This window comes from Salarias fasciatus, chromosome 20 (assembly GCF_902148845.1).
Source record: "Salarias fasciatus chromosome 20, fSalaFa1.1, whole genome shotgun sequence".
Taxonomy (NCBI): domain Eukaryota; kingdom Metazoa; phylum Chordata; class Actinopteri; order Blenniiformes; family Blenniidae; genus Salarias; species Salarias fasciatus.
Window position 1 is genome coordinate 24,878,623 of NC_043764.1, and position 26,591 is coordinate 24,905,213.

General features: G+C 41.2%; 3 protein-coding genes across 21 annotated transcripts in view; all 3 read right to left on the reverse strand.

Moving 5' to 3' along the window:
* huwe1 (HECT, UBA and WWE domain containing E3 ubiquitin protein ligase 1) overlaps window positions 1-10,348 on the reverse strand; it is a 37,460-nt gene extending 27,112 nt beyond the window's left edge. For 10 of the 17 annotated variants that reach the window (XM_030119606.1, XM_030119605.1, XM_030119602.1 and 7 more), the window contains exons 1-16: window positions 10,305-10,348; window positions 7,197-7,266; window positions 4,753-4,802; window positions 4,502-4,571; window positions 3,748-3,846; window positions 2,832-3,038; window positions 2,569-2,721; window positions 2,415-2,477; window positions 2,235-2,315; window positions 2,097-2,147; window positions 1,842-2,010; window positions 1,661-1,761; window positions 1,307-1,457; window positions 1,099-1,226; window positions 874-1,014; window positions 670-775 (exon numbers count right to left, since the gene is read on the reverse strand). In XM_030119606.1, coding sequence (XP_029975466.1) covers window positions 670-775; window positions 874-1,014; window positions 1,099-1,226; window positions 1,307-1,457; window positions 1,661-1,761; window positions 1,842-2,010; window positions 2,097-2,147; window positions 2,235-2,315; window positions 2,415-2,477; window positions 2,569-2,721; window positions 2,832-3,038; window positions 3,748-3,846; window positions 4,502-4,546 — 1,495 coding nt within the window. In that variant the 5' untranslated portion in view covers window positions 4,547-4,571; window positions 4,753-4,802; window positions 7,197-7,266; window positions 10,305-10,348. Of the gene's footprint in view, window positions 1-669; window positions 776-873; window positions 1,015-1,098; window positions 1,227-1,306; window positions 1,458-1,660; window positions 1,762-1,841; window positions 2,011-2,096; window positions 2,148-2,234; window positions 2,316-2,414; window positions 2,478-2,568; window positions 2,722-2,831; window positions 3,039-3,747; window positions 3,847-4,501; window positions 4,572-4,752; window positions 4,803-5,952; window positions 6,268-7,196; window positions 7,267-10,165 lie in introns of those variants that run through there. The other 7 variants (XM_030119614.1, XM_030119613.1, XM_030119603.1 and 4 more) reach the window with 6 other exon arrangements.
* A 2,463-nt stretch (window positions 10,349-12,811) lies between these two features.
* Window positions 12,812-22,213, reverse strand: phf8 (PHD finger protein 8). Of its 2 annotated transcripts, none has more exons than XM_030118628.1 (22): window positions 21,927-22,213; window positions 21,131-21,398; window positions 20,907-20,992; window positions 20,681-20,807; window positions 20,273-20,433; window positions 19,991-20,132; window positions 19,650-19,836; window positions 19,373-19,535; window positions 19,085-19,172; window positions 18,618-18,724; window positions 18,403-18,494; window positions 17,729-17,818; window positions 17,327-17,608; window positions 17,150-17,232; window positions 16,890-17,059; window positions 16,704-16,789; window positions 15,482-15,603; window positions 14,977-15,305; window positions 14,794-14,889; window positions 14,589-14,698; window positions 14,110-14,470; window positions 12,812-14,012 (listed from the first exon to the last, which is right to left on the reverse strand). In XM_030118628.1, exons 2-22 carry the CDS (start codon window positions 21,226-21,228, stop codon window positions 13,924-13,926), a joined length of 3,069 nt encoding a protein of 1,022 aa, XP_029974488.1. In that variant the 5' UTR covers window positions 21,229-21,398; window positions 21,927-22,213; the 3' UTR covers window positions 12,812-13,923. The 2 variants fall into 2 exon arrangements, with proteins under 2 accessions (XP_029974488.1, XP_029974487.1); XM_030118627.1 differs by having other exon boundaries at window positions 20,681-20,813.
* A 1,094-nt stretch (window positions 22,214-23,307) lies between these two features.
* wnk3 (WNK lysine deficient protein kinase 3) overlaps window positions 23,308-26,591 on the reverse strand; it is a 37,355-nt gene continuing 34,071 nt past the window's right edge. For both annotated transcript variants that reach the window (XM_030119555.1, XM_030119557.1), the window contains one exon: window positions 23,308-26,342. In XM_030119555.1, the coding sequence (XP_029975415.1) occupies window positions 25,797-26,342 (546 nt within the window). In that variant the 3' untranslated portion in view covers window positions 23,308-25,796. The remainder of the gene's footprint in view (window positions 26,343-26,591) is intronic.

Below are 26,591 nucleotides of genomic sequence, written 5' to 3' on the forward strand. Positions count from 1 at the left end.
CTTTTTATTATAAATTTGTCAGCTGAGTGACGCCTCAGGTAGCTCACGACAACCCACTGGAGTTCTACTAACTACACAGCTGCCAAGTAAGGCCTGTACTATATTAGGGTTGGAGAGTATTTTCTGTTATAGCAAGAGTACTGAAAGGGAGACACTTGACCAGATGAGCTACAACCTTTAAAGAGAACCCATAGATTTAGGATGAGACTGATGAGTAATGTCCACGTGCTTCAGCCACACAGGAACATGTTACTCCTTAACCTGTCCAGCTTGGTAATGCACTGGCGACGAAGCCCAAACTTCAGTTCATTACTGGAGGCGAACCTGACATGATCTTCTGTTGCTCTTCGTCCACATCTTGCTGTGTTTATTGCTAAAAACTTTTGTTTTTGACGGTTCAACAGAGCAAGTATCTCATTTTGCTTTTCTGTCAGCTTCGGTCTGGTTATTCTCCTGACATCTCTCATGGTCATGCTCATTGCACCGTTCTCAGGAAACTCGAGAGACTTTAGTTGAACGCTAACTAAAGCTTCTGACTCATAGCTGCACTGTGTTCTACACTGCAGCCACAATTAGGTGACTGTGTAAGTGCAAAAAGCACATGCAGAAGTCTTTCTAAAAAAAGGCACACAGTATATTAATGTGACAAGCCTTCATATTTTAACTTACTCTCCATGTCAGTGTCCATATCCTCAGACTCCACAGTTGCGCTGGGCCGCTGAATCTTTGGCTTGATGACAAAAGGGCACTCTTTCCTCGACAGGTCCACCTCATGCTATTTATAGAAAAAGATTGAGTAGATGTGTAAGAGATTTTGTGGCTGAAAGTGACTGTGGCAGGAATTCAGATGTGCATATATCGGGTATAATCAACCTCTAGCCTGCAGATGAAAATGGAAAGGCCGCTGTGAGACTGAAAGGCAGCCATGTCAAGGTTGGTGATGAGGTCCACGACTCGCACTGCTCTGGTCACAAAGGTGATCTGGTCCTGCTCATCACCCAAGAACTTGATCACCTGCAAAAGCAAAGACAACATGAATACATTTGCCGAAAAGAAAAAAGAACTCTAAAGGGATATGCATATAAAAGCCAACGATACCTTGAGCAGGGCTTCCATCATGCCACAGGAGACAAGGGCTTCCCCTCCAGCATCGTAGCTAGCCAAGTGGTACAGGAATGAGAACAGTGCAGTGGCAAACTGGTGTGGGTACGGCTCCATCAGAGGATCTGAGAAGTGGAAATCAAAAGTTACCAAACCATTTGATAAACAAAAAAACAAATAAAAAAAAAAGTTTTAAAGTTCTCACCGATCATTGCTTGGATACAGTTGCGCACCAACACGGGCAGGAAGCCGTGGTAGGAGGCAGTGCCAGTGCAGTCAATGATGTTACTCAGTTTAGGCGTCCTTTCCAGGTGAACAATGGACGTTAAAGTGCGCAAAGATGCTGCCTTGATATCCTGACAAGGATAATTAAGTGTTGTAATTGCAGAAACAGTCAACAGAACAGCACTTGACAGCACTGTGGCACGAGCAAGAATATATTGACACATGCCTCGAAGATGCCAAGAATTTCTGGACGACGTAACAGCGGCAAAAATTAATTCCCATATACAAAGAATGGAATGACCGACTAGGTGGAGAAAAAACAGGATTTTCTTACCACAAGCTGTTTGTCTGTGATCTGCAAGACATCCACAAGCTCCTCTATCAAGCCATTATACAGAATACTGTTGGCCGACTCTTGGAGTGCATTTGAATACACTGCAAAAAGACAGAAGCTGTCAGCAGCTGAAGTGTGGTATAAATCCATTAACATTCTACAGGAGAATCAGTTTCCTCACCTAGTATAGAGATGGCGTGCAGTCGGGCCTGCACAGCCTGCAACCTCTTCTTGTGATTTGAAAAGCCGTGAGCCAGTCGAATGTGTGTGAACAGAAGGGTCTGTTTGTCTTTCGGGATGCTGTACATCACTGTCAGCGACTCCATGATCTCAGACGGGCTTTCTGAAATCTGAGAAACGTAGAAAACCACGAGTAAGGTCAATAACTAAAACTAGAGCCATTCTGGAAATAATGATCTGAGTCACTGGACGGTACCTTGTCAAGCTGCTCGATGTGAATATAGTGTAGTGTGTTACTACTTGTCTGGTGGGGGAAAAAAAAAATCATTAGGATGACAGTTTTTACGTGAAAACAATAAATTAAGATGAGTTCACATAAATTGTCATTCTTTACCTTCCTCTCCACTTTGACTTCTGGGCCGGGTTCGGCGTAAAACTCAAAGTGCAGTGTGGTGGCACTGGGAGGATATTTCTGCTTATCAGGGGACAAAATAGTAATGCTACTTTAGAAAACGTCTGAACCTAAAAAAATGTATCGAAACAGCATCAGGTTGTTGACTCTGACACTTCTTACTGTCATAGGCAGATCTCTGCAGCATTCAGCCAGACCAAAGCCATTCTCCTTTCCACCCCAGCTCTACAGAAAAGAACAAAGACCGTCAACACAGCCGCTCTTTCTCTTGAGGGGCGCCTGGACTCATGCTGATGTGAAAACAACGGCGCCAGACCTCGGCCAGGTGCTGCAACCGTGCCAGGAGAGGTGTCCGTTTGTCCGATCCCAGTCTGGTGATGTAGTTGGAACGTTTGCTGAACACGTATAGGAGGTTCAGCACAGAGAGGACTACCTGCATGTCGCATGATGCTAGCAAGGTGGTTAAGTGCTGTTCCGTACAGGAACGACAGAGAGAGGGAGAAAAAAAAAAAAAAAAAGTCAGTGAATCTGACTTTAAACGCAAACAAGTGGTCAAAAATGTGCCGACATCAAGCCTACCTCTATGGAGCTGTAGAGGTGCCGAGAGAAGCTATACTCAATGAGCAAGGCTGTGAAGTTCAGCACTGCCAGCAGCAAGGCTTTGAGCTGTCCGTTGTCTGGACGGTCACACACCAGCAGCCAGGACATATTCTCCACTGTCTGGCCCGCATCACAGAGAATGCCATCAAAGCGGTCCAAAAGATCCACCCAATGGTAGAGCTCACACTGTGGAAGAAGAAAAAAAAAATGTCAGTGATCAGTCAGGTAAAGGTGAGACGTCCAGACCCTTCATATTTTATTCAGCACTCCGAAAACGATAAAGGATTTTCAAATGGATGATGTCTGCCCTGAACTAAGCATGACAAAACTGCTAAACAGTTCATATATACTTTTTCTTTAACATTTCCAATACATTATTAGTCATTATGGGCCACATTATGATGTGACACAGTAAAAAACATATCTCTCCTTGAAAAAAAGCCAAGCAAACATAAAAATATTTATTTACTCATCAACAAAGGAACATTTTAATAATTAAGATACTTGAGACCATTTTTATCTCTGATAATTATACTACAAGAAGCTATTATTCCGTTTACAACTTCAAATTGAAATGATACTGGTGGAAGAGCCAGGAAAACATCTGAAAACTCCACTGCCTGTATTCTACCCGATGATGTTCCCTGTAAACTTAGCAGGTTACACAGAATAGTCATGGTGTGTTGCTGTCCAACAACTGGACAAGGACATAATCATGCCGAGTGGAAATGCCATTTACTTCTTATTTAATTTTAATATTCTCAGTCAATATTTATGTTGATTATTTTGCCAAAACAAGTACTAGTAAAGTATTATTAAATTGAAAATAAAAATAAAATGGTATAAAAGTGTGTGTCATCAATGCCACAGCTCCTGACTTTTCTTTCCATTGTACCTTGCCAATATTCCAGGTCTTGATGTGTTGTAGTTCAACCAGCAGTTGCTCATCACTGCATGCTTTGAGCTTCTCTATGAGTATCCTGCAGTCCGCAGGCTGTGGGAAAACACACAAGGATTGGTCAGAGTCCAGGACCACCTCTATCACCTTCTATAAACACAGTGATACAATCCCCAGCGGCACTGCGATATAACAACATGCTAAAAGTCTTCACAGATGAAATGCAGTGACCTGCAAGAATCTTCTGCTGCTGCAGAGTCAAACATTCAGATACTAAACAAAGATGTGAGAGAAGATTAGAATTTTCAACTGTCGTCCAGCTTTGAATAATGCTTAATTAAATGGAGAGCACACTTGTCGAGTGGAATTTCTCAGTTAATCTAATCTCATCTCTCTGTAACGTGGTTATTGTATTTGCAAACCAAAACATCGTGTTACTTGTCCCACTGCGGCGCCTTATTTCCTAATCCAATTATGACAAAGGTTATCGCCAAAATTAACATCTGTATGAATCTTCTCTGAGATGAATTGTTGCCCAAAAAGCATTAAGAACAGCAAAAGAAAGCATTTATCAATATTGGGGCAGATCTAAAACATCAAGCACTTAAACAACATTTTGAATTTAGCTCTTCTATGTAAATCTTTTGGGAAAAGCCCGTTTCCAACCTCAATCACATTAAACCTGACTGAGAATAAACTACAGAACAAGCAAGTAAGTCAAGAGGGACGCTGCAGTATTGTGAATACTCACAGCCTCCGTTGGAGTTTTCTTTAACTTGCTTCTGTCGACCTTCATTGTCGATAATCTCGGTTTGCTGCTCCTGTTGGGAAATGTTAATGTCCATCATGAATCAACCTAACATAATTCTTCATCCTGTGATTTGTTGTAAACAACATCTTTTCACACATGTAAATAAATCACATATTTGACATTAAACCTCTAAACAATCACACATGTAAATATGTACAAATACAATAAAGCTTGAAAGATCATGTACTTACAGAAAATAATTTGGCAATTCCCACTCAACAGCATGTTCCAGTCACATTACCTAAAAAAATAAAACACTAGTATCAACAGTGACAAAACAAACATCCCTCCATTTGAGGAGAATGGTTTCTGAAACACGAATGGCTTCCAATATTGCAACAGATAAAGCTAAATCACCTGCTTAGCATCCAGTTCTTAATATAATTCCTAACCATACAGTCTGAAAATGAAATGTACAGATAATACTTGTACAAAATGTACAAATACCAGTGTGCAAAACAGCAAAAGGGAAATGTCTAATTTCGACAAACCACTCAAAAATGAGCAAAAGAATAAACATTATCCATTAGGAAGCTGCCCAGCGAACAAAACACAACTCAGATCGTCAGATCGTAGGTGATAATGAGAGTAAATTTGCTCAGGTTTTCTAGAAGTCTGCTCATCACAAAGCCCACCAAGTCATTAGCCAAGGGCTAACTAGCAACATACGACACAAAGTTCATTCAGTTCGCTTGGATCCGACATAATGGTCCAAACAGCTGTCTAATATTAAACGTATAAAAGGGTTAACTGAAGCCATACTTAAGCAGAAAGCTGTTGAATATATATATATTCCACCATTAGCTCAAGCGACTTGACGATGACAGGTTAAAGTTAGAGCAACCAAGCTAACAGGCTACCGCCACCTCCGCTAGCAGCACAGCGTTATTTACCTCATGTTAAGGAGGTGCTTTCACACAAATTAGATAAGTTGGCTTCGTGACTAACTAATAATACGTTTGATAATGAAAAGGGGCACTGGGAGAATTCACATATCAGATAAACGTTTGCTGCGGACACTGTGTTAACCCTGACCAGCTAACACAGAGCTACCGGTAACGTTAGCAAACGTTGTTTGCCTAAAAACTGTAACTCGCCGACCGGTGAAAAAGTCCTCTCAAGTCACAAACAAGTAGCTTGTGTTAACATTTACCAGCGTGTAAGACGAAAATTAACACAAAGCAAGCAGTTCTGACCGTTTGTGCCACAGCTGTCACTGCAGACTTCACAGATTCACCATCCTGTCCTGACCTGACTCTTGACTAATTTAGGTCGGGGCTGCGCAGGCCGCAGCTGAAGCCCGCACAACCGCACTCCAGCGCGGAGTAGAAAATTAAACCGCAAACGGCACTCGGTGAGCGGCGACAAAGACACGATAGTGTGAGAAATACCTGGAAATGGTACAGTCACTTTGTTCGGGCTCGGGCCAGCCTGTTTCCAGCCACACAGCCGTGGCACGCGTTAGCTAGCAGGCTAGCAGGCGTTAGTTGACCAGCGGGCTGAAACGCGGAATAAGTCGCTGAATCATTCTCCGACTGCTCTAACGTGACGCTGCGACTCTGGTTTTTTAAGTTTTCGTTCGGGTCGAAATGATCCACCCGCTACCGGATCGACGAGGAAACGTGTTCATCCGTCCCGGTTTGCTAATGTACCCGCGCCTGTTTCCATAGCACATAGGCACTGGCTGCTGGCACAGTCATCATGACTCCGGGTAGTGTGCAAAAAGTGAACGCCGCTTCGGCTGGAACTGAGCGGCCACTGTTTGGACCGATGCAGTGCGTATTAATGCGTATTAATGCCGACCGAAAAGGGCCGTCGGAGAAGCGCATCCCCACACATATCCCGTCTGTAACATATATCATCAGCGCAGTAGTACAAGCATTATTTACTTTGATAGATGATTTTTTTTTTTTTACTGAAATTGCAAAACACGTCCACCAAGCTATAAAGAGTAGAGCTATAAAATAACATTTATAAGTCTCAGTGACACCTGGTAATGTATGACTACACCGAGAAGTAGTCATGCATTAAAAACCAGCCCACATTTCAAAAGCACATTTCTTAAAACTGCTGAATTATCCAGCATGCAAGTTTGATAAAAGGTGTGCAATGCTGATGATGAACGCCAGCCTGGGTTTATCTCAGTGGTGCTGAATTCAGTGGCTATTCTACACCAGAGACATTAGATATTCCTTAACAGTCGACTACAGCTGATGTAAATCACAGTGAATCTCATCAGGAACAAATAGGAAGAAAGATCAAACTACCAAAGATCTGCACAAAACATCCCCACAGTTAGGTAAAAAAAAAAAAAGCAACATGTATAGGCAAGAATGTGCAAGCTTAATTTCTCTGTGAGGAGAGCATGTTAACCTTTGAACCGACCTAAGTGCTTTGGCGCTTTGTGGGATATTACTGAGGGTAAAATGATCATTGTGGACCAAAGGAACTGATACGGCTCCCAGAAATTCTGCCAATATCCCTCAGTCCACGTCAAAAATATTGCTTTGTTTTTGTCTCATGAAATCAGCAGTGGTCGACTGGATATTGTATATTTTATCCTCTTTTAATGCATGAAAGTGTTTTCTGTGTTAGTAGCTTCAGACAATTCCAAAACCAAACTTGAAGCACATACCAGAAACTGCTTTGGTTCAAAAGCTCCACCATGCTCATCCTTGGTTCGCTGTGCAGCTTCTTTAAACAACCTGAAAATACAAAACAGAGGACGTATTAGGTGAAAGAAAAACATCAAGCAGGTTGTTCGTGTCAAAGCTGAAAATGCAACAGTTCCATATTCTTTAAACTTAAATGATGCCACCTTTTAACATTACAGATACTAAGTATTTAACTTTTAATCTTATATTTAAGTGAAAGTTCAACACAGAACTGTACTTGATGTACTTTGTTTGCCCCTGACACAAATGTTTCCAACCCTAAGAAACGGTCTGCCTTTCGTGTTTTGGGGCTTTACAGTTTGTCAGTGATCAGCAAGCGAGTCTTCCGGGTCCTGTTGAGCATTGATTTTAAAATGTGAATTATTCTTCAGGGTGTAGATTAATAATTGTACTTCCAAAGCCAACACTGTAAAAATCAGTGGAGCGATAATTCTGCCATGAAACTACGCAGTTTGAGTCGTAGCCATTTTAACTTTGTCTGTACATGCCGTGGCAGAAGCAATCAAATCAAAAGTGAAACATCAGCTGTGTTTGTCTGACACACCAAACAGAATGTTCTTAAGTTTCCATGATCCTTGACAGTACAGCAATAGATTGTAACAAGGTCTGTGAAAATATATCTAGATCTTTTTATATTCTGGTTCTGTAACAAAGTTGATGGAAATATATAGAATTTTACATCAGTTGATCCAAATTTCATCTGGGGTTCAAAACCAAAACCAGGCACACCCTTGTACACTTTCTTTCAAACAGCTGATCAACATTACATTTTGTTTGCCAGCAAAAGGATTGCACTGCAGGATTTCAAGACAAAACAACTACTAGAACTCAAACAGAACAATTACTGTCCACATTTCATGTATTTCATACTGACTCACTTTGCTAAATTTACATTTAAATACCTTCAGCTATGTTGATTTGGCTTGTCTATAAGACTACTGCAAGTGAATTGTAGTGTAAGTGACAAGGAAGTATTTTAAAATCACGTGATTCAACATCAATGCCAGAGTGTGTTCCAGATCGACCAATTTACCAGCACCAAACTGGAATAATAACTACAGGGAATTTACTGTCGATTTGGATGTGTCCAGTTTATCCAAAGAAAACAAGCTCTGCTGTATCTACTGCATTAACCTGATGGATTTGTGGTAGCATTAACTCAAACTCTGGTGTGCACCACAAAGGGAGACCAGTTCTAATTAAATATAAAGACAGCTTGGACCAAAAAAAAAAAAACCTCTGAAAAGAGCAAACACAGGCGTGCTTCCGAAGCACCACATCCCAGCAGCAGATTGTATTTAATGTGCGCAGTGAAGGAAGTCCCAGTGTGGCTCTCATTCCTTTATTTCTTTATAAGCTGTTGCTTCTTGGCTGATGTGCATTTTATTACAATTACCCAATACACAGAGCAGCCATGGAAGTTATGTGTCTGAAAATTAATCAGAGTAGCTGTTCGGCAGGTGTCTTGTTTACATCTTTTACTCGGCTATTAAAGTAACACTAAGGAACTTTCAGTTTCCGTTGATTTTGGCGGCACCAGTGGACAAAAGCGGTAGTGTTTTGCCTAAAGGAATACTACAGTTCCCATGAGGACTAGTGTGTGACGTCGTAAAATGCTGCTCCCGGTGGCATGCTGTCAGACTGAACTCGCCTACATTTGTTTCCAGTGGCTGTGTGAAGGATGGATAGCGACGAGGTAATGAATCTAATGGTGGCTAAACAATGTTATATCATAATGTGACGCATGCCGTGTGCTGGGTTCCTACCACCCTCCTCACAGTTTCTTAGTCCAAGTGAAAGCAATACTGACGCCCTCAGCCCGTGACAGAGGGGTCATTCAACCCATTGTAAGTCGATGTATCATCACAAAAGATATTAAAATGTTTTATTAAGGTTGAAAAGTTCCTTAGTGTCGCTTTAAAGACGCCAACTTTAAGTGAACTGAGCTTCAGTCTTTTTTTTTTCTTCTTTCCGTTCATGTCTGGTTGAGAAAACAAAACCAAAAGTGTGAACGTTTGTTGAACACATGTTCCTTCCTACAACCATTTATATTTCACTGAGTTAACTATATGCACATTGACTCTTTTAAATAAAACATAAAATCGTAAGTGCACGTAAAAATGGGCTCCGTTTTGCGTTTTGATAATTCAGTAAATTTAAGTAAAATATAAATCTCTGAGCACCAAGTTTAACATGGACATTTAATAACAGAACAAATGACAGACGACTGACTAAACAATCTCACTTATCTGTCAGGCAGATTAGTAAACAGTGGGTTGAGTAACCGTCTGCCTGTCACACCTAAACGAAAACTTCAGTCTGCTTTGACCTCAGATAGCTTCACGTGATCAAATGAGTATTTAATGTGGGGAAACTTACAACAAGCAAGTTAAATCAAACATTTTCAGCACAATAAAGTTTAGCTCGACCCGTGCCTGGTACAAACATACACTCAACACAATTCTCTGCTTCAAACAATCATGTTTGTAGGTGTAGGTTTGTTAAAAGTAACTAGTTTGATTTGATGATACAGTATGAAATCACCACCTGCGTATTCCTAGTTAGGACAACCATGGCTAACATAAGCAAAGTTAGTTTAGTAACGTTAGCTGAGATAACGAGCATTGTAAAGCTTAAGATAAGCAAGAAAACTCATAAATTTCAACAATCATCGGCTTGGATAGCTGAGAAGAGAGAGAGTAACCACCAATTGGGAACTGGTTGTAAAGAGGCGCACATACACATTACAGTGCACTGGAGTGTGTGCGCGTGTGCGTGTATGTATATGCACACACGATGCGTGCATTGTGCGGGACCTCTCGCAGCTAGCCCGCTAGCCGTCAGAGCCCCGCACAATGCACACGATCCTCCGTGGGATCAGAGCTACATTAAAAATGGCGGTTTACACTGCAGAACATCCGAACGTTACCCTCAAAAAGACGCCGCTCGGCGGCCCGCGGCGCCGTGACGAACCCGCGCCGGGAACGGCCGCTGCCTCCGCGCAGAAATGCCGTCCGGCCGAGGGGTGAAACCCACGTCGAGGGCGCCGAATGGGTGTTTGTGCCTACCTCGGATGCGTGTTACATTCGCTTCTCCATCTTGCACTGGCGAGCGGTAGGACAGTCCGGATCTCGCGAGAGTACCTGCTCGTGCCTTCACGCGGGGCACTCCCTTGTAGGAAAACAATGCTCGCGCGGCTTGACGGAGAGATGGTGAACTCGTATTTCCAGTCCTCTGATCATACATGCAACACAACAGACTTTAATACCAAACTCTGCTGAAATTCAGACAGACAAGGGTAAAAATGTATACAAATAACTAATCTCCATTTAAATAGACAGTTATTATAGTAATTAGGTAAAATGATTGGGGTCACCTGAACTAGGGATTCCCAATCATGAGGCCCCGACCCCCATGGGAGAGTTATGAAGCTCTTGATTTTAAGGGGTGCAACATTTTTCAATGTTCTGAAAATAGTACAGTCAGAATTTAATTAATCTATGCCACAATCAGAGCCGGTCCTCCCCAATGTGGTGCTTTTGGAGAGATTATATATGAGGCCTTCTTCCATCTGTGATTTAAATATGGTTGTATTGGTTTCATTCATAGAATAAATAACATTTACATGTTATAAATTACAAATATAATAAAAAACAAACATTTACCCTATACAATAACTATATACAACGTTTTTTATACTTAAAATATCTATTTGGTTTTATCAATATTAATTTGGCATAACTTCATATTTAAATCCATATGAGCTTTTCCATTTTATGAGATAATTACAGTAATAAGTTCTAAGACAATTATTTTGAAGGTGATTTTTTGGCACCCCCTGGAGGCCATGGCACACTTAACATTTGCCACATTGGACATTGGACACAACCAGACAAGACAACCACACATCAGGCTGTCAAACGGGAGAGCTGGTGAACTCCACATGGGCAGGTCCAGTCAGTATTGGAACCCAGATGTTCCAGCTGTGAGGCAACACCATTCCTTCGTGTGTTAGAAACATTCTCAAAACAACCTGAATCAGTGTCCTTTATCCAGTGATGAAGCCGCTGAAAGCACTTGGATAAGAGGTACATATTTTTCTTCATGTATTTTAAGTGCACTTTCTATATTATGCAATTTTTAATATCTTCTTGTGCATGTTTTCAACAAATTCACAATTACAGTATAGCACTTGGAGGTGTCCAAAACATTGTCGTTCAGGGATCACAAACAGCACGATCTCATCTCGAGTGGACCAGATGGGCAACCTAGTGCCAGAATAGCTTAAGATTTTTTTTTTTGTGTGTGTGTGTGTGTGTGTGTGTGGCACAGAGTATACGTGAATGAAATGTCCATATTTTTGAAACACCAATTATTTTTAAAAATGATTCTAATCTCAGCACAAAGCCTTCAGGTTGCACCTGAAGGTTTCGTTAAACCTGGATTTATACTAGTACACTGAAATGCAACAACAAAAAAACAACTCGCTGTTATATTATGCGTGTTTTTATAAATGGCTTTGACACTAATGCCAGTTTGCTATCTTTCAAGGAAGCATCCTTGATATCTCAGCTTGGGTCTCAGTGTTTCCCGTTGTTCTTAGGAGGGAAAAAAAAATCCACTTAACATTTTACTATTTGCTTGGCAGTTTGGGAATCATATTGGAGCCTTTTGAGGGCCGATTTTGGCCAACCAGCCCTGTGTTTAACACCCCTGGTTTACAGTACAGTAATGTTATTTCATCAATGAGTTAGGCTAGGTTTCACTTCATGTAGACTCATGTTTCATTACTGTAAAATCAACTAAATCAACCAGAAACTCTGTGGCCTCGTTTTGGCCCCTGGACCACATGTTTGACGACCATCAGTTTAGTCATTATATATAAACTGAAAAATTTCAAACTTATTAACTCGCTAAAATTTCAGCTGAAGCACACATGAAAATCAAAACAATCTTTCAAAGTAAAATATTGAACACGATTACATGTTTTTGTTTGCTTTTAAACCAGAGTGTATATTTATCAAAATACGTGAAATTAACTGATTTTTTTTTATAAATATCTAAAGATGTAATAGTACCAATTAATATACTAAAATACAAAGCCCAAAGTAGGTTTGATCAACACTAAACCAAACTGACTCTCACCCTGTCCCATCAGCTAAAAGAGAGAAATATTTGTGTAGATGTGTGAGTGTAGCACAAATGGGGCAAATAAATCTGATACAGATTCACTTTCTGCACGAACACTCCAAATAATTTAAGGGTCAGAAAAAAAAAAAAAAAAAATTCAAATAAGAAAAGGAAATTTTGCCCAGGGTAATTTTTTTTTATCTTTTCCGGGTCGTATTTAAACATGTTTAAAGCACACAATACACATCAACAAAAGAGTGAATATCAACACAGATAGAAAACTAAATGAATGAACTTTAACATGGGCTTTTTTTCTTCACACTTCTGATATTCCACTAACAAGACAACATGAACTTAGCATAACAGTTACTGCATACAAATATAAAAAAGGACTATTTCAGATATTTTCCCAAGTACAGCAATGTATCATGTACAAGTTATGTTACGAAAGTTTTGAGTTTTTTGAACTATAAAAGAACTTAAATTACAACATTTATTTACACAATTCAGATCCTGCAACTTCACAATGTTTTCACACAGTTAAATCTACACCTCTGTCCACATTGGATTACTAGTACATTCTATGGTAAGAAAGCACATGTCTAGATCTGACCCGAGAATGCTGCCGACACCTAGAGCACGAACCGTGGCAACATGCAGGAAACTAGTCTCTTTATTTTAGATTTTTCAGTTTTTCCAATGTAGCTATATAAATTACAAATATTACAAATATTTACAATGACAACTGAAAACTGTAAAAAAAATTCTAACAAAGCAGTGGATAAATTGTTTTCCAGGTAAGTGGTTTAACACAGAGGACAGTGAGGTGGTAGGAACAAATAAAACCTGGGAGAAGAGACGGTAAAACGCTGCTCTGTGAAATAAATATGAAATGAATAAATAAGATCAAACTGTTTTTGTCTTGGCATTAATTTAGGGTGATTGATTCCACGGTGAAAGCAACGGTGTCTGGATGAAAACATGTCATGCAAACACCGAGGAGAAATTCCTCCAAGGAATTGTTTTGTCAAACACACTGTGAGCCAAGTGGAACTGATGCCTTTTGTTTTGCCACCTAAAACTAAAATGGAACAAAAGACAAGAAAGTGTGTGTCGGCATCCACACGAGTATTTGTGTATGGGATCGTGGAAGGTACAAATACCATACATTCTTTAAGTAGAATTTATTTCTCTTTTAAAAGTGTTTGAACAATAAAATGTATTACAAATTAAAAAAAAAATATTTAAACTTCATGTTGACTTATTGTTCATCCTAAAATTTCATTGCCAATGTCAAATGGGTTAATTAGTCAATTTGCTGCTGATAATTCCAGCTGTGCCTCTGACAGTACCTTAATGCAGATGTGGATCAGGGGAATTGGTGAGAGCAACTGGTCCGGGACAACAGAGGGTTGATGAGGCTGATGACAAGTAAAACGGTAAACATTTTTTCTAGAGTACAAAATATAGATTACTATCTCTATTTCCTTCAGGCCGACTTCACTAAGGCCTTCGCTTCACTCTCACTAAATCTACAGCCACGTTATCCATCGACTCTCACAAGAGGAGCTTTCCGTTGCGGTGAATTTTCAGGATTTTTCCAAGTCTCTGTTTTGCAGTTGCAAGTCCTTTCTTTGGACGTTTCCCTAAAATTGAAAGTGAAGAAAAAAAAAAAAAAAGTAAAAATGACATACAGTGTAACAGATACGCAAGATTACTGAAGCCAGATTAGTTCATGCTCACCTTGACCAACTCCCATTGCACCCTGGCTGGCTAAACCGGCGGGGGACGCCCCGGAGTGCGAGCTGCTGTTCTGCGGAGACAGGGAGGGTCTCCGTGAAGTGAGGAACACGCCGGGGGCCATGGCGCCGCTGCCTCTGGGGCCCCCGGGGCCGAAGGGTCCCGGCCCGGCCGTGTATTCATGGTCCAACAGACTGGCGGAGAAATAATCCATCCTTCTGTCCGGGCTGCCGTCCGCCGCAGACTCGGGAGCTGGTGTCGGGGAGGGCGGGGCCGGCTCGGCGGGGACGGGGGGAGGAGTGACCACCGGAGCAGGAGGGCGCTGCTTTTTGGTGTACTTCCTCTTAGCGGGCTTTTGCTGCTCCTGAATTACAACCAATAAATTAAAAAAAACAAAACACAAAAGACACAGACACCATCATTTCTGCTCAATACTTTCAAACGGACAGACTCAGATCAACATGCTGTGTGAACCCACTCACTTGCTGTGCCAGTTTGGCAGCAGCTGCTGCCAGGCCGGTTTCTACTGAGGCCACTCGAGCGCCTTCCCTTGCAGGTCGCTCCTGCTTTGGAAGGGTCGGCATCACCCGGGCTGGAAGGAAACGAAGTGCTCAGAGGTCAATTTCAGAGTGCTTAAAAAAAAAAAAAAAAAAAAAAAAAAACATGTTCCATGTGAAATTCAGGTACCTTTGGGGCTCCACGGTGTGTCGTCCCAGTTTTTCTTCCGCTTCATCTTTGTCTTGCTGGCATGATCTTCTTCATCAGACTCCAGGGATGGATAAACTGAAAACAATTACAAGTATTAAGAAACTCTGAACCTCTAAACTGATCAACAACAGGACTGGTTAAGGCCTTTGTCCAGCAGCTCACCATAGTCTGAATCTTTAAAACACGTCCCCAGAGTTTCCTGCTCATCTGGACTCTCCTCGTCACTCAGGTGGCGCGCTGGTCGCTTGATGGGGCGTTTTCCAGGCCGCTGGATGACTGGTTTCTTCTCTGGATTGGTCTTTTTGACCCCCCCTGTCACCCAAACGGCCCTGCCGCCCTTCTCTTTGACGACCCCTAAGCCCTCCGTCAGGCCTCCAGAGATGGATAAGGGAGATGAAGAGGAGGAGGAGGATGAGGAGGAAGGGGGGTTGGCCATGGAGAGCATACCCTGGATGGCATCACGAGTGCTGGGAGAAGCTGGGGCTTCCTCACTGTGAGATTCACACGGTTGAATAATCAATCAACTGAGAATCAAAAGCTTTGAATTCAGTAGAGCCTGACATTTTATTTTAATTCAAAACTATTGTCCCAGTCAAAAAAAAGAGGATTTGTTTCAAATACTATGAAACTGAAATGAGAACATCACTGATATTTTTGGCTTTTTCACCTGAGAGATGCAGGGTCCAATCCTGCCACCTGCTTGCTGGCCTTTAATAAGTCCAGAATGCCTCCTGCACCACCCTTCACTCCATGAGCAGCCAGCGCCTCTTCATCGGTGGTGTAGTCCTCCTGAAGACAAACCAGAGAAACGGCAGCGTTACCACCGCACACAGGATAATAACCTGTCCTCTGTAGTCAACAGTTCATGACGCTGATCTAAAATGAGTTCGAGTCAATCCACGAGATTCACTGGTTAAGAAAGAAATTTTTAATTTTCTCATTTATTGCTTTTATTAAAAGTTATATTGAGTTTATATCACTACAGCACAGAGCAAAGTGTCAAAGCTTACAAAACCAGAAACATGTAAAGAGGAGCAAATCAATAAATAAACCAAATCATTTCAAAAATCAATAAATACATCTGAACTGAACTGGTATTTTAGTTTGAACAAACCAAACACAACCTGCCTCAGTGAGAAGAAACAGAAATGCTTCTAGCACGATGTGACCACTTTACATGTTTGACCAGCAAAACAAAGTAAAAGTTTTAAAGTCCTGATCTGAACTGGGACAGTCAATATACAGTATTGATGTTGTTAGAATGTTCTCAAATCAGTTTAAATATATTCAGCTTTTATCGGTGCTGTAGCTCAGTTTGGCTTCCAACAGAGAGCATGATATTGACGAGAGCGAGACACTGTAACCTGAAAAGAGTAACTCGCCACCATTATAACAGACCGTTTCGGTTCCTGTGAAGTGGGCCAGGAGTTGAACAACATTCCACTTTGCAATACAAATAGGCAACAGTATCTGTGAAAGAGGGGGATTACCAACAACATTTCACCCTTATTTGCCTACATCCCCCTGAGGATTTGGCCACAGCAGATCGAGTTGCAGTGAGATCTAAGAGGACAGCTACTGAGCCGATAGATAACTCGCTCTGAATCAACTGCGACTGTGGTAAAATGGCTTGATGGAGTTGAGGGGAGGACGTAGTGAGGGGGGCCGTAATTAAAGATCAAACTATGAGTTTCCCTCAAACACCGTCTGATTAAATACTCAGACTAACATACATTACAGACACCTTGAGGTAGTTTTAAGGTTTGTTTCTGGCACTTTCACTGGTGAATATAAATTCTCTGATGTGTCATAGAGCAGGATAGATGCGGTGTGTATAGTCAATACTGTGATATTTTAATATTTGTTGCCCCCAATAACTGATGTCTCACCTCAATGTCGAAGTCCACCTCTCCTGGCTCTCTGATGCGATTCGGGTCAGAACAGGGTTTGGCTCTCGGCAGCTTCCGCGGAAGACCTGAAGGAATGCAAGTGTTTGTTACTGTGTCACACTAAATCTATGACCTGACTAAGCTTCTTTACTCATGACATTCTCGAGCAGAGTCGTCATCTCTCACCACTTAATTTCTTCTTCTTGCTGGGCCCGGCGGCCTTGCGTCGCGGAGGAGGAGTCTCGTCGATCTGCAGCTCGTCTTCAGATTCCAGGTCAGACAAACTGGAACCCTCTCCGGCAAGATGCTTGTAGCTTCCAGCACTTCCTGCACCGTTGCTGCTGCCATCCTTCTTACTAAAGCCAGAGACAGCAAGTAAAAAGACTTATTACACCCGAAAACTCACAAAAGTAACAACAAGTGCTCTGAATGCCGCCGCAGCTTACCCCTGGATTTTTCCATTGGTGAGCACAAGTTTCAGTTTGCTTTTATTGATCTTCCCTTCAAACTCGTCTAATGGCAAGTCCAGCTGTAAAGACAACATTCATTCCAGGGTGAAAGGCTGCAAAACCTAAGACTTAAGAAGAACGAGAACTTGCTTCACAGGTTTACAGATTCCACACCTTGTTCTTGTGCTTGGTTTTGCCAGGTTGAAATTTCTTCAGCGTATGTTTGGTGTGGATTTCAATGAGGTCCATTTCTCCTGCCTCTGCTTTAATGAGCGCCTTCTGACTCTTCTTTTTGGTTGTCGGCGGTCCGAGACCCCCTATCACCTCCTTGGGCTTGGGTCCTTTCTTTTTTCCAGGCGGGCGTCCTGAATTCTGAGAGGTGGTCAGAGGAGCTTTGGACAGCGGGGAGCCGGGAAACTGAGGTCCGGAGCGACCAATGTTTTGTTGGAAGATATCCTGACAATGACAGAAATTTTGATTGATTAGATATCGGTAACAGGGAAAAATAAATATATATGTGCATGCACGTCACATGTACTGTGACAAACTTTCAATACCCGATGCCAGTGTATTTACCTCAACCAGGCGGATCTCCTTGGCCAAATCTTTGACGAGTGTCTGAGTATTGATGGTTTCTGGAATCTCCCCCTCATGCTCTGGTAAAGCCTGAATGCAGGAGGACAACTATAAGACATCTTACATAATATTTTACAAAGCTACATCTTTGACATTGATCTATTTCAATGGCTGTGGACGGCAACACATTTTCACTTAAAAAAAAAAAAAAAAAAAAAAAAAAAAAGAGTCCCCTCAGTTGTGGTGCAGAGAGAAAGTTCTTACACTAAAATACAGTGACGCTACACAGAAAATCAATTACATCACCAGTTACATGAAACACAAAATCCAAATAAATGTATTTTTCTTTAACAAACCTACCTCATGTCAGACACTAGCACTCTGCCTCTGTTTCTATGTATTGCATGCATATTGATTGCAACTAAATTTTGGATGAAATATATCACTTTGTTTTGTCACATATCTAAATGTGAATACATATCAGTCAATCCATCATATTTGGTGGAACATTCCGTAATAGTTCATAATCTTACCTTGAAAGACAACTCAAGTCAGGAGTAAAACTAGCAAAGGCTATCAAATGGTAAAAATAAAGTACCGGTGTTTTTTTAGCTACGACACTCCTGAATCAAAGACCAAAATATGAACACATAAATACACAAATAAGAGTTCACCTCTTTACGAGTCCAGCCGCGGAAGGCGTTGTTCAGCGCTTTAGCTCCATGAACCAGATACGTTGCCGGGTGTCTGCGATTTTCTCTCAAACCTTTTATAATACAACACACACATAGTGAGATTGACTAAAGCAAACACAGGCGACTGAAGGTACAAAGGTACTGAAGACACTGAACACAACATGACCAGCATCAGACTGATGGAAGTGTCTCACCTCTGAAGGTATCGAGGAGATGCTTTCCAACATACCAGCACACGGTCTCAAAGTTTGGAAAGCGGAACAAGTCTGCTGTGCTCAATCTCTTCTCGATTTCATAAGCTCTGAAAATGAGAAAAGCACAACAGTCAGACTTCCATGGTAACGACAGCAAACCGAAAAGACTGACTTTCAGAGATGAAGAGCATGAGTCATTTTGACCATATAGAGACAATCTTAAGAATGTAGTAAATGTACAACTACAATAACGTTTTCTTTGTTTGTGAAATTACAGCAAAGACAGTAATGTGTGTATGAGAGAGTGAGACAAAATGGAAGTCAGTATCAGTGGGAATAACGGAAGCGTGAATACATATTCAAAGTGGTTAGATGTATGTTTTTGGACTCTGAATTGTGAGCCATTGTGAACAGCATAAAACATCTGTTCTACTGAAGATCCTAAATATAGAGCAGAAAGCACTCACCGCAGTTGCATGTCTATGTTGAGACTGTGCAAGAAGTTTCCTCCAAAGGCTAGACAATCCACTGGAGTCAGCACAGCATGAATCCACCCTGAAAGACCAACAGATATGCTACGTTTTAACATCATTTCATAGATTCATAGACAAAATTATTGAGTCTCTGTAAAAGCAGCAATAAACAATGAGTTTGTGGCAGGACAGACAGTTCTATCATTTTTTGTGTCATTTTCTGTCAAGGAATCAGTGGACAGCAGCTGGAATTTGCTTTACGCTGGGTCAGACTTCGCCTACCTGTTGGTATGAACAAGGTGTTTCCCTGTTTGACCGAACACTTGTAACACATATCAACCTGGTCGCCAAAGAACATCTCATTCTGGCTTGATGAAGAGTTCCACCGCTCAAACAGCGCCAGGTTGGCTGGGGTGGGAGAAATCAGGTAGAAGATTTTCTCACCCTGAAGGATACACAGAGAAAACAGGTTTAGACAAGATGTACTTTTTAAATGAAAAAGAAAACTGATACTCAAAAAAAAAAAAAAAAAAAATTTAAAAGATGCTCTCTCTCTCACCCTCAGGACATGGTACCACACTGAGGTTCCTCCAAAGTCAATGTGGAAATCAGTGTAGCTGTCCTTCACTCCCATGAGGCAGTACTTTTGCACATTCGGACGTTCAAAAACAGACTCCTCAGGCCAAAGGTTTTCTACCCACGACAGCTTCCGAACAATCTTGGGGGTCTCCACCAAGTTAGAGAGCCTGAGACAAAACAAATGCATCATTAAAGATGACACATCTTTCATGATATATATCAAAGTCACACAGTTGCTTTAGGTGACTGGTAATCACAATAAATTACAATGACAGAGAGAACCATCAGTACAGTGAATATCTGCTTTGTCTTTTTATGTACCTGGTCTCAGAGAACTCCAGGCTGATGACATTGAGCACTCTGTCTCTGTTGGGGCTATTGTAGTATTCCACAAAGTCTCCCAAGCGCATCTTGAGGTCACACTGACGAGACACGTCAATCACATCAATCTCTTTATCCGCACCTGAAGTAGAAACAAAAGTCATTAAGATTGCTCCCTTCATTCAACAAAGTGATTGAACGGACAATTAACTTGTCAAATGCACAGACAAATAATTGAGATCTATGGCTTTAAACTCAACACCGTGTGTAGCAGGGCCTCACCGATGTAGTGCTCTACATCATTGACACCAAACGATGATGGAGGAAGAGTCATGCCGAGCCCATCTCGCCGTAGAACCATGACAGGAACACTAAATGAATGCTCTTCCAGAAACTCAACGGTCAGTTGAGCACCTGATGGCTTCAACAAGACTTCATCCGCACTGGAAAAATAACACAAAGCAGATAAATCGATGTGTAACAAAATACCAAATTAACAAATCGTCAACTCAGAATATTTGCTGATTTAATTACAGCAAAAAAAAAATAACGTTAACAAAAACAAAGAAAACATATATTGACAATATCAAATTATATTAAACACTAACTGAAGATAATTCACATCACATCTTGCAGGTGAAGTGTGTAATTTAGTGAAAAGCATTTTGCATGACATTTCGAGACACTTACTTGGGGAATGTGCGGCTTCGTAGTTCTCGAACAAACTGTGGACTGCCCGTCTTAACCGGCCGACTCGGATCTCTTCCCGCAGCAGTCCCTCCATCTGTCTGTTTATTGCTTCCTCTGCGTTTACGCACTGAACCAGTAGAGAGGAGAAATAATATTGAGAAAGTGCATGCTTGTAAACAACACAACACAATCCAGCATGAAGTTAACTCAAAATGTGACAACTTACTGACTGAAGGACCATGTGTGACCTGACAGTTGGGGCAGTGATACAGGTCGATCTCAGCCGCTTTGTCCTCTTCTACTCCAACACAGCTAGACAGAAAACATATGTGCAAAGCCAATTTATTATTTTCAAAGACCACATGTTAGACCCGTCAACAATAATGCAACACAACACACACATTTTTTGACATATAATCAATGTAGTGGAACAATGTGAAAATAACCTACCTCCCATGAAACCAGTCCTGACAAATGTCACATTCAATCATGAAGCGTGTCACATCATATGGCAGTCGGCACAAGCAATACACCGGCACCGAAGCCATGTTCACAGTCTGTGTGGTAAATCCAACTCAGGTGGGAAAGACTCTTCCGAAACCTAAAAGGCTACAATTCTTCAGTAATAGAGCAAAGTTACTGTTGAACTGAACTCAGGTCACTTCTGTTCCAGATCCCTGCAGATGACAGTCATGACAGCTGGGATTCTGCTGAAGTCCTGTTAAAATACAGAAATAAGAGTATAAATAGAGTAAACGTGATCCCAATGCTGAAATAGCACGGAGATGATAAGAGTTACAAACAAACCACTTAAACGAACTACGGCTGCAAGTGGAAAAAAGTTCAGTCAAGTCGCTGCATAACAAAAGTAGCTCACGTATCGTATTCGCAGCATTACTCTTAAAAGCATGTAAATATAGGACAACTAAGCAAAATAAATATGAAGCAAATGTGTTATGAAATAGAAAATATTTTTGCATGTGCAAAACAGCAGCAATCGGTATCGTTGGATGTTTGTAAACACTGTGCTCAGTGAATATTGTAATGCTAACACTTTAGCCTTTAGCACGTATGCTAACGTGTTAGCATCGGTGTAGCATCGAAATCAAAATACTCGTGAAGCTGTCAACGTATACTTGTTACAACGAATGCGTTAGGTATTTACACAAACAAACACTAAAAACATGGACCACAGCTAGTTATTTCTTGCAAAACAACGTGGTTGCATTCGAAGCTAGTAACTCACCGATGTGTAGCAGCAGCTGGGCCCGACGTCCAAAAGCCGTTTGTAATCCCCACGCAAGCTCGAGGCTTACGGCCTTATTATGCAACGTCAATTAACAACAATTTCTTTTCACCACATTTTTTTGTTCAACTTTTTAATGCCCAAAGAGCTAAACCGAGTCCACAAGTTACCGCTGGACACGAAAAGTTAAAACCACAAGCGGTTCTAAGCGAGCGCTATAACAACAAATAACGGCGCATTTAACCGCATCAACGCCATTTCAAAGGCAGCAACGTCAACCCGTTGTTCCCTGTTTGTCCGCCGAGCCGTGGACAATAAAGTTGCGGCAGTCAAAAGCAGGGATGAACGGTAAAAAAGAAAAAAGAAAAAAGAAAAAGTGTAGAAGATCAGTATAAACTGGAACCATGATTTACTCTTGAATACTTATTCAAAAATATCAGCGGAAGCCTATATAAAGTGAAGAAATCAATCTCAATCTGTATTTATATAATCTAAAAAATAAGGTCAAACAAATTTACTTCTCTTGTGCCATGCAGACACAAGGCAATTCACAGTGCTTTACAAAGAAATGAAGACATTAAATTATGAAAAATGTTAAAGCAAAACAATAAAGAACAGCAGAAAAAGGACGGTCAAGTGAGACAAAAGTTATAAAACAATAAGTCTGTCATTTATTGGAAAGCAAATAATTAGGTTTTAAGGCCTGATTTGAAATAAGTGAGTGTATCAGCAGTCCTCAGGTGTTCAGGAAGTTTATTTTACAGGTGGAGGAACTAAAAGCTGCCTCACCATTTGTTTCTGACATGACTTATTGTCCCTTTGTTTTTGACTGGGGACCCACCCTGCCTTCAGGTTGTCCCCAATAGAAAATGACATTACCATTTTCATTGTTTATTCTTCACGCTAAAACAAACGGGAAATAAAGCTGCATAATTTTGCTGTTCTGGCCCAATTCACATCAAATAATGTGCGAAATAACTGAAGAGTTATTTCATTGTTAATTATGTATTCAGAGTTATTTCTGGATCAGACGTAACTGCTGTGTGTCTTCATAAGGCTTTGGCTTACACACACCTATCACCTGTTTCTAGGTCTTCAGTAGATATTGATTAAGAAGTATTGTACAGCGTGTCAGTCAAACACCCAAAGTATTTCTCAGCATTAGCTGCATATTAGTCTTGACTGGAATTGCAGTTAGTCAAAATAAACTGGAGAGAGAGAAAAAAACAACAACATAAAATTGTAATCTGATGTTTAACATCATTTATTTTGATTAGTTACAAAACATAAATAAAATCAACAGTTGAATTAGTTACAATTTACAGAGGCTAAATCACCAGCAACATACTTTTTTTCTTTTTAATATATATATCATGATTTTTTTTTTTGCCCAAATGTACTTTTCTCATTGGTTCTCAGTCATGCCGTTTTGGGACTCCCCAGATTTTTGCTTCATTAGTGTTCATGTATATCGTATCATCCTGCAGTTCAGCAGGGAGGTTAGTTCATCTGACATCTTCACAAAATATATAATTTTTGTGGTTCAAAGCTGAAATAAGAAGTCAAAAATGTTCACATATGATCTGAATGTGATCTTGAATAACCCGGGACAGACCGGACTCAGAGAGGTATATCAAAGCAGGGAGTCCCATGTAAACAGGGATGAAAACCAGTGTTTTCTAGTTTCATATAACCTCTGATTTATAGTGATGAGAACACAATTTTACAATTTATACAACCTCATTCCAAAATACAAAAATAATCTTTATATCTTTTTTTTTTAGATAACATTTTGGTAACACTTCAAGGACAAAGCAAGCTCCGTATCATGAGTCATGATCATTAAGCTGTAGCTTGTTAGATACATGTTAGTATCAGACGTGACAGCACAGTATCTCACCTTTACTAATAATGAACTACATCTCTGTGAAGATGTGAGAAGTCTTGAAAAGCAACAAAAACAGAGAATTGCTGAATTCATAATCTAAATTATGCAGTTTCTCAGCAGCCATACCATTTAGCACGGGCCATTTTTCCTTTAATCATTCTTTTTTTGTGTGTTTTACTTACACTTATTGGTCTTTACCTTCTGTAAAATCTCTGGTTTTCAGTGTCAGTCCCGCTTTCATTCTTAAAACAGAAATGCCGCTTTTGACTACAAGCTACTTTTACACCAAAATTGCATGAACTCCTGACCGTCAATGGTCAAATGCGTGTATGGCTAAATATATTGATGTACCAGTAAAATGCTGTCTGCTGATATTTTACTCTGCTTATCGAATAGTGATGAGATTTTAGAAACCGAGGAATGGAAAACAGCTTTGACTTGAGTAAACCTTTCAAAGTGTGCATAATGCACAGTTATGGCCCATGTTTTACTTTCTGGTCAATCCCCACAGGCAGTCTATGGTGAAGGACTCGATAGTTCACAGTTGTAATAAAGAATTTGAACAACGCCAAACAAAACTGGAAAAAGAGGCAAGTGAGGATCACACAACAGTGTGGAACAGCACACTTACAACCGGTATGTGACCTAAGATCTCATTTGTGTTTGAAGTCCAAAACACTGGCAGCAGAAACATTTCCATTTGAATGAAAGAAACAGGGATGCAGTTTTTAATGCAGTATACCATGGGACTACCACAAAGCTTTTTCATACATTAAAAATATACACCCACACTCACAAAATGCAGTAATTTTAAAAGGCAATATGGGATTAACCCACATGGTTTCCCACTAATCAATAATAACTTGGCAGTTTTTTTTTTTCTTTTTCATTATCCTCCTCTGAGCGTGACACTGATATATTTCGATATGCAAATTCCAACCTGAAAGCAAAACTGTGAAATGTGAGAGCGTGTCTCACTGCAAGTAAATTTAGCCTTGATTACTGGTAGTAAATGACAAATTCTTTAGTATAAATACATCAAGTGCAAGCAGTTTGCACTCAGGCCAGACGAGCTAGTGGTATAGTCATGCAGCCTCGGCCTGAGTGTACCTGGGAACTCTTTGAATTCAAATGGCAGGTCTTAACACCACATTAGGAAATACTCTGATCAGGTTAATTGAGAAAACAAAAAGAACAATACAAATCGAACACATGCTGCGCTGCTTCAAGGTATTTGGTGGTATCATGGTAATAGAGGAAGCCAGATCAGGCTTACTGGGGTCAAACTGTTTCACGTGCTGTTGTTCATTTCTGTCCACTGAAGCTTTCTGTGCTGTAGACTCACATTTAAAAGATCCTGAAAAATCCTGTATGAGCTTGGTATTTATCACTGTGCTTCTACAAAAATATCATATGCCTTACAGACAAATCAATACAATACGTGCTGATCAATGTTGATGACCATTACTAATTGCACTTTTAAACTTGATAGTCCTTTCACTGTAAGCTTTGACAAGTTAAACAAAAAATGTCAACACTGTCAAATATTTTGTCCTCATTGTCTCGGCTTGGGGAGATTTCAGGTCCAGCTGAGTTGGTTTGCCAGCGAAAACATGACTGTTAATTTGTGTCCAAGGACATAAGTGATATGTACTCAGATAATCCATAAACACTCAACCACACTCATAAATGCACTCACTCACACATTAAAGACTTTATACATCTCAACATCCGAACATATCACGATTCACAAACCCCGGCTGCTGTGTCACCCTCAGTTTGTACATGCTAAAAACTATCATCTGACTTTCACATTCATTTCCCACCTCATCCAGAAGTAACACTGGAACTCATATATTCATTGCAGTCACAACTCCCACGCATACACAAAAAACCAATACTCTGAATGGATCCGCTTTACGTCCTGACCCACTGGTATCTCCATTTCCTGGACCTTCATTGACCTCACACTTCGCTTGGCTTCATTTCTGTCCCAGAGGAAGAGTCGAGGTGGGGGGTGTTGGGTGAATTTTGGCACTGGAAGGCAGAGCAGCAGTCGAGCATGAAGAGGAGCAGGTGGAGGAGGGCGAGGAACAGGAGCAAAACGTCCCGCCGGCAGCGGCGCCGCTGTCTGCCGGTGCAGCGGAGCCAGTGCCCGGCAGCAGCGGCGCGGCCGTAGACACGGGTGACGAGGGCATTTGGGAAGGCAGCAGCGGTTGGCTTTGAGGTGGTGGTGGGTGGGGCAGCTGGGTGGCGGGCTGTGTCTGTGACAGCGGCTGAGCGGCTGTTTGCATCTGCTGGCGGAGCGGGGAGGGTTGGTAGGCCATCTGCTGCAGGTGATGCAGGTGTAAACTCTGCTGCATCTGTGGCACTGGAGCCATGTGCGTTTGCTGTGGCGCTGGTCCCGGAGGGTGCAGGGTGGACAGGGCTCCCCCTCCCGGCGGAGGGGCTGCCACAGTCATGCTGGCAGGGGTCGCTTGTGCCTGCGGGTTTAGTTGAGCCACTGGAAACCAACCAGGTTGAGTGGCCTGCGATTAAAATGGCAAAGAATCCAGAAAACATAAGACAGTATTTATTGTGCTCCTGACACAAACGACACTCAAAAATTCCCAGTGTCAACACAACCATAGAAAAAAACCTAAATCCTAAACCTGCCGAACTGGAAGTTTTAAAATCAAATTTAACAAATGATGGCTGCAGAAAACCCTGCTTCTCACGGCTGATATTCTGAATGTTGCTGCAGGGAAGCATCTCGCCTGTGTCATCTGATTGTTGTC

What these genes read in the sequence shown, in the direction of transcription:
- phf8 (XM_030118627.1), bottom strand. Translation starts at nt 21,228, where the DNA reads ATGGCTTCGGTGCCGGTGTATTGCTTGTGCCGACTGCCATATGATGTG. An exon ending in CACACATGGTCCTTCAGTCA is followed by an intron (nt 20,814 to 20,906) that starts GTAAGTTGTCAC and finishes TCCTCTCTACTG; the next exon opens with GTTCAGTGCGTAAACGCAGA. An exon ending in CAAGAAGAAGAAATTAAGTG is followed by an intron (nt 16,790 to 16,889) that starts GTGAGAGATGAC and finishes GCATTCCTTCAG; the next exon opens with GTCTTCCGCGGAAGCTGCCG.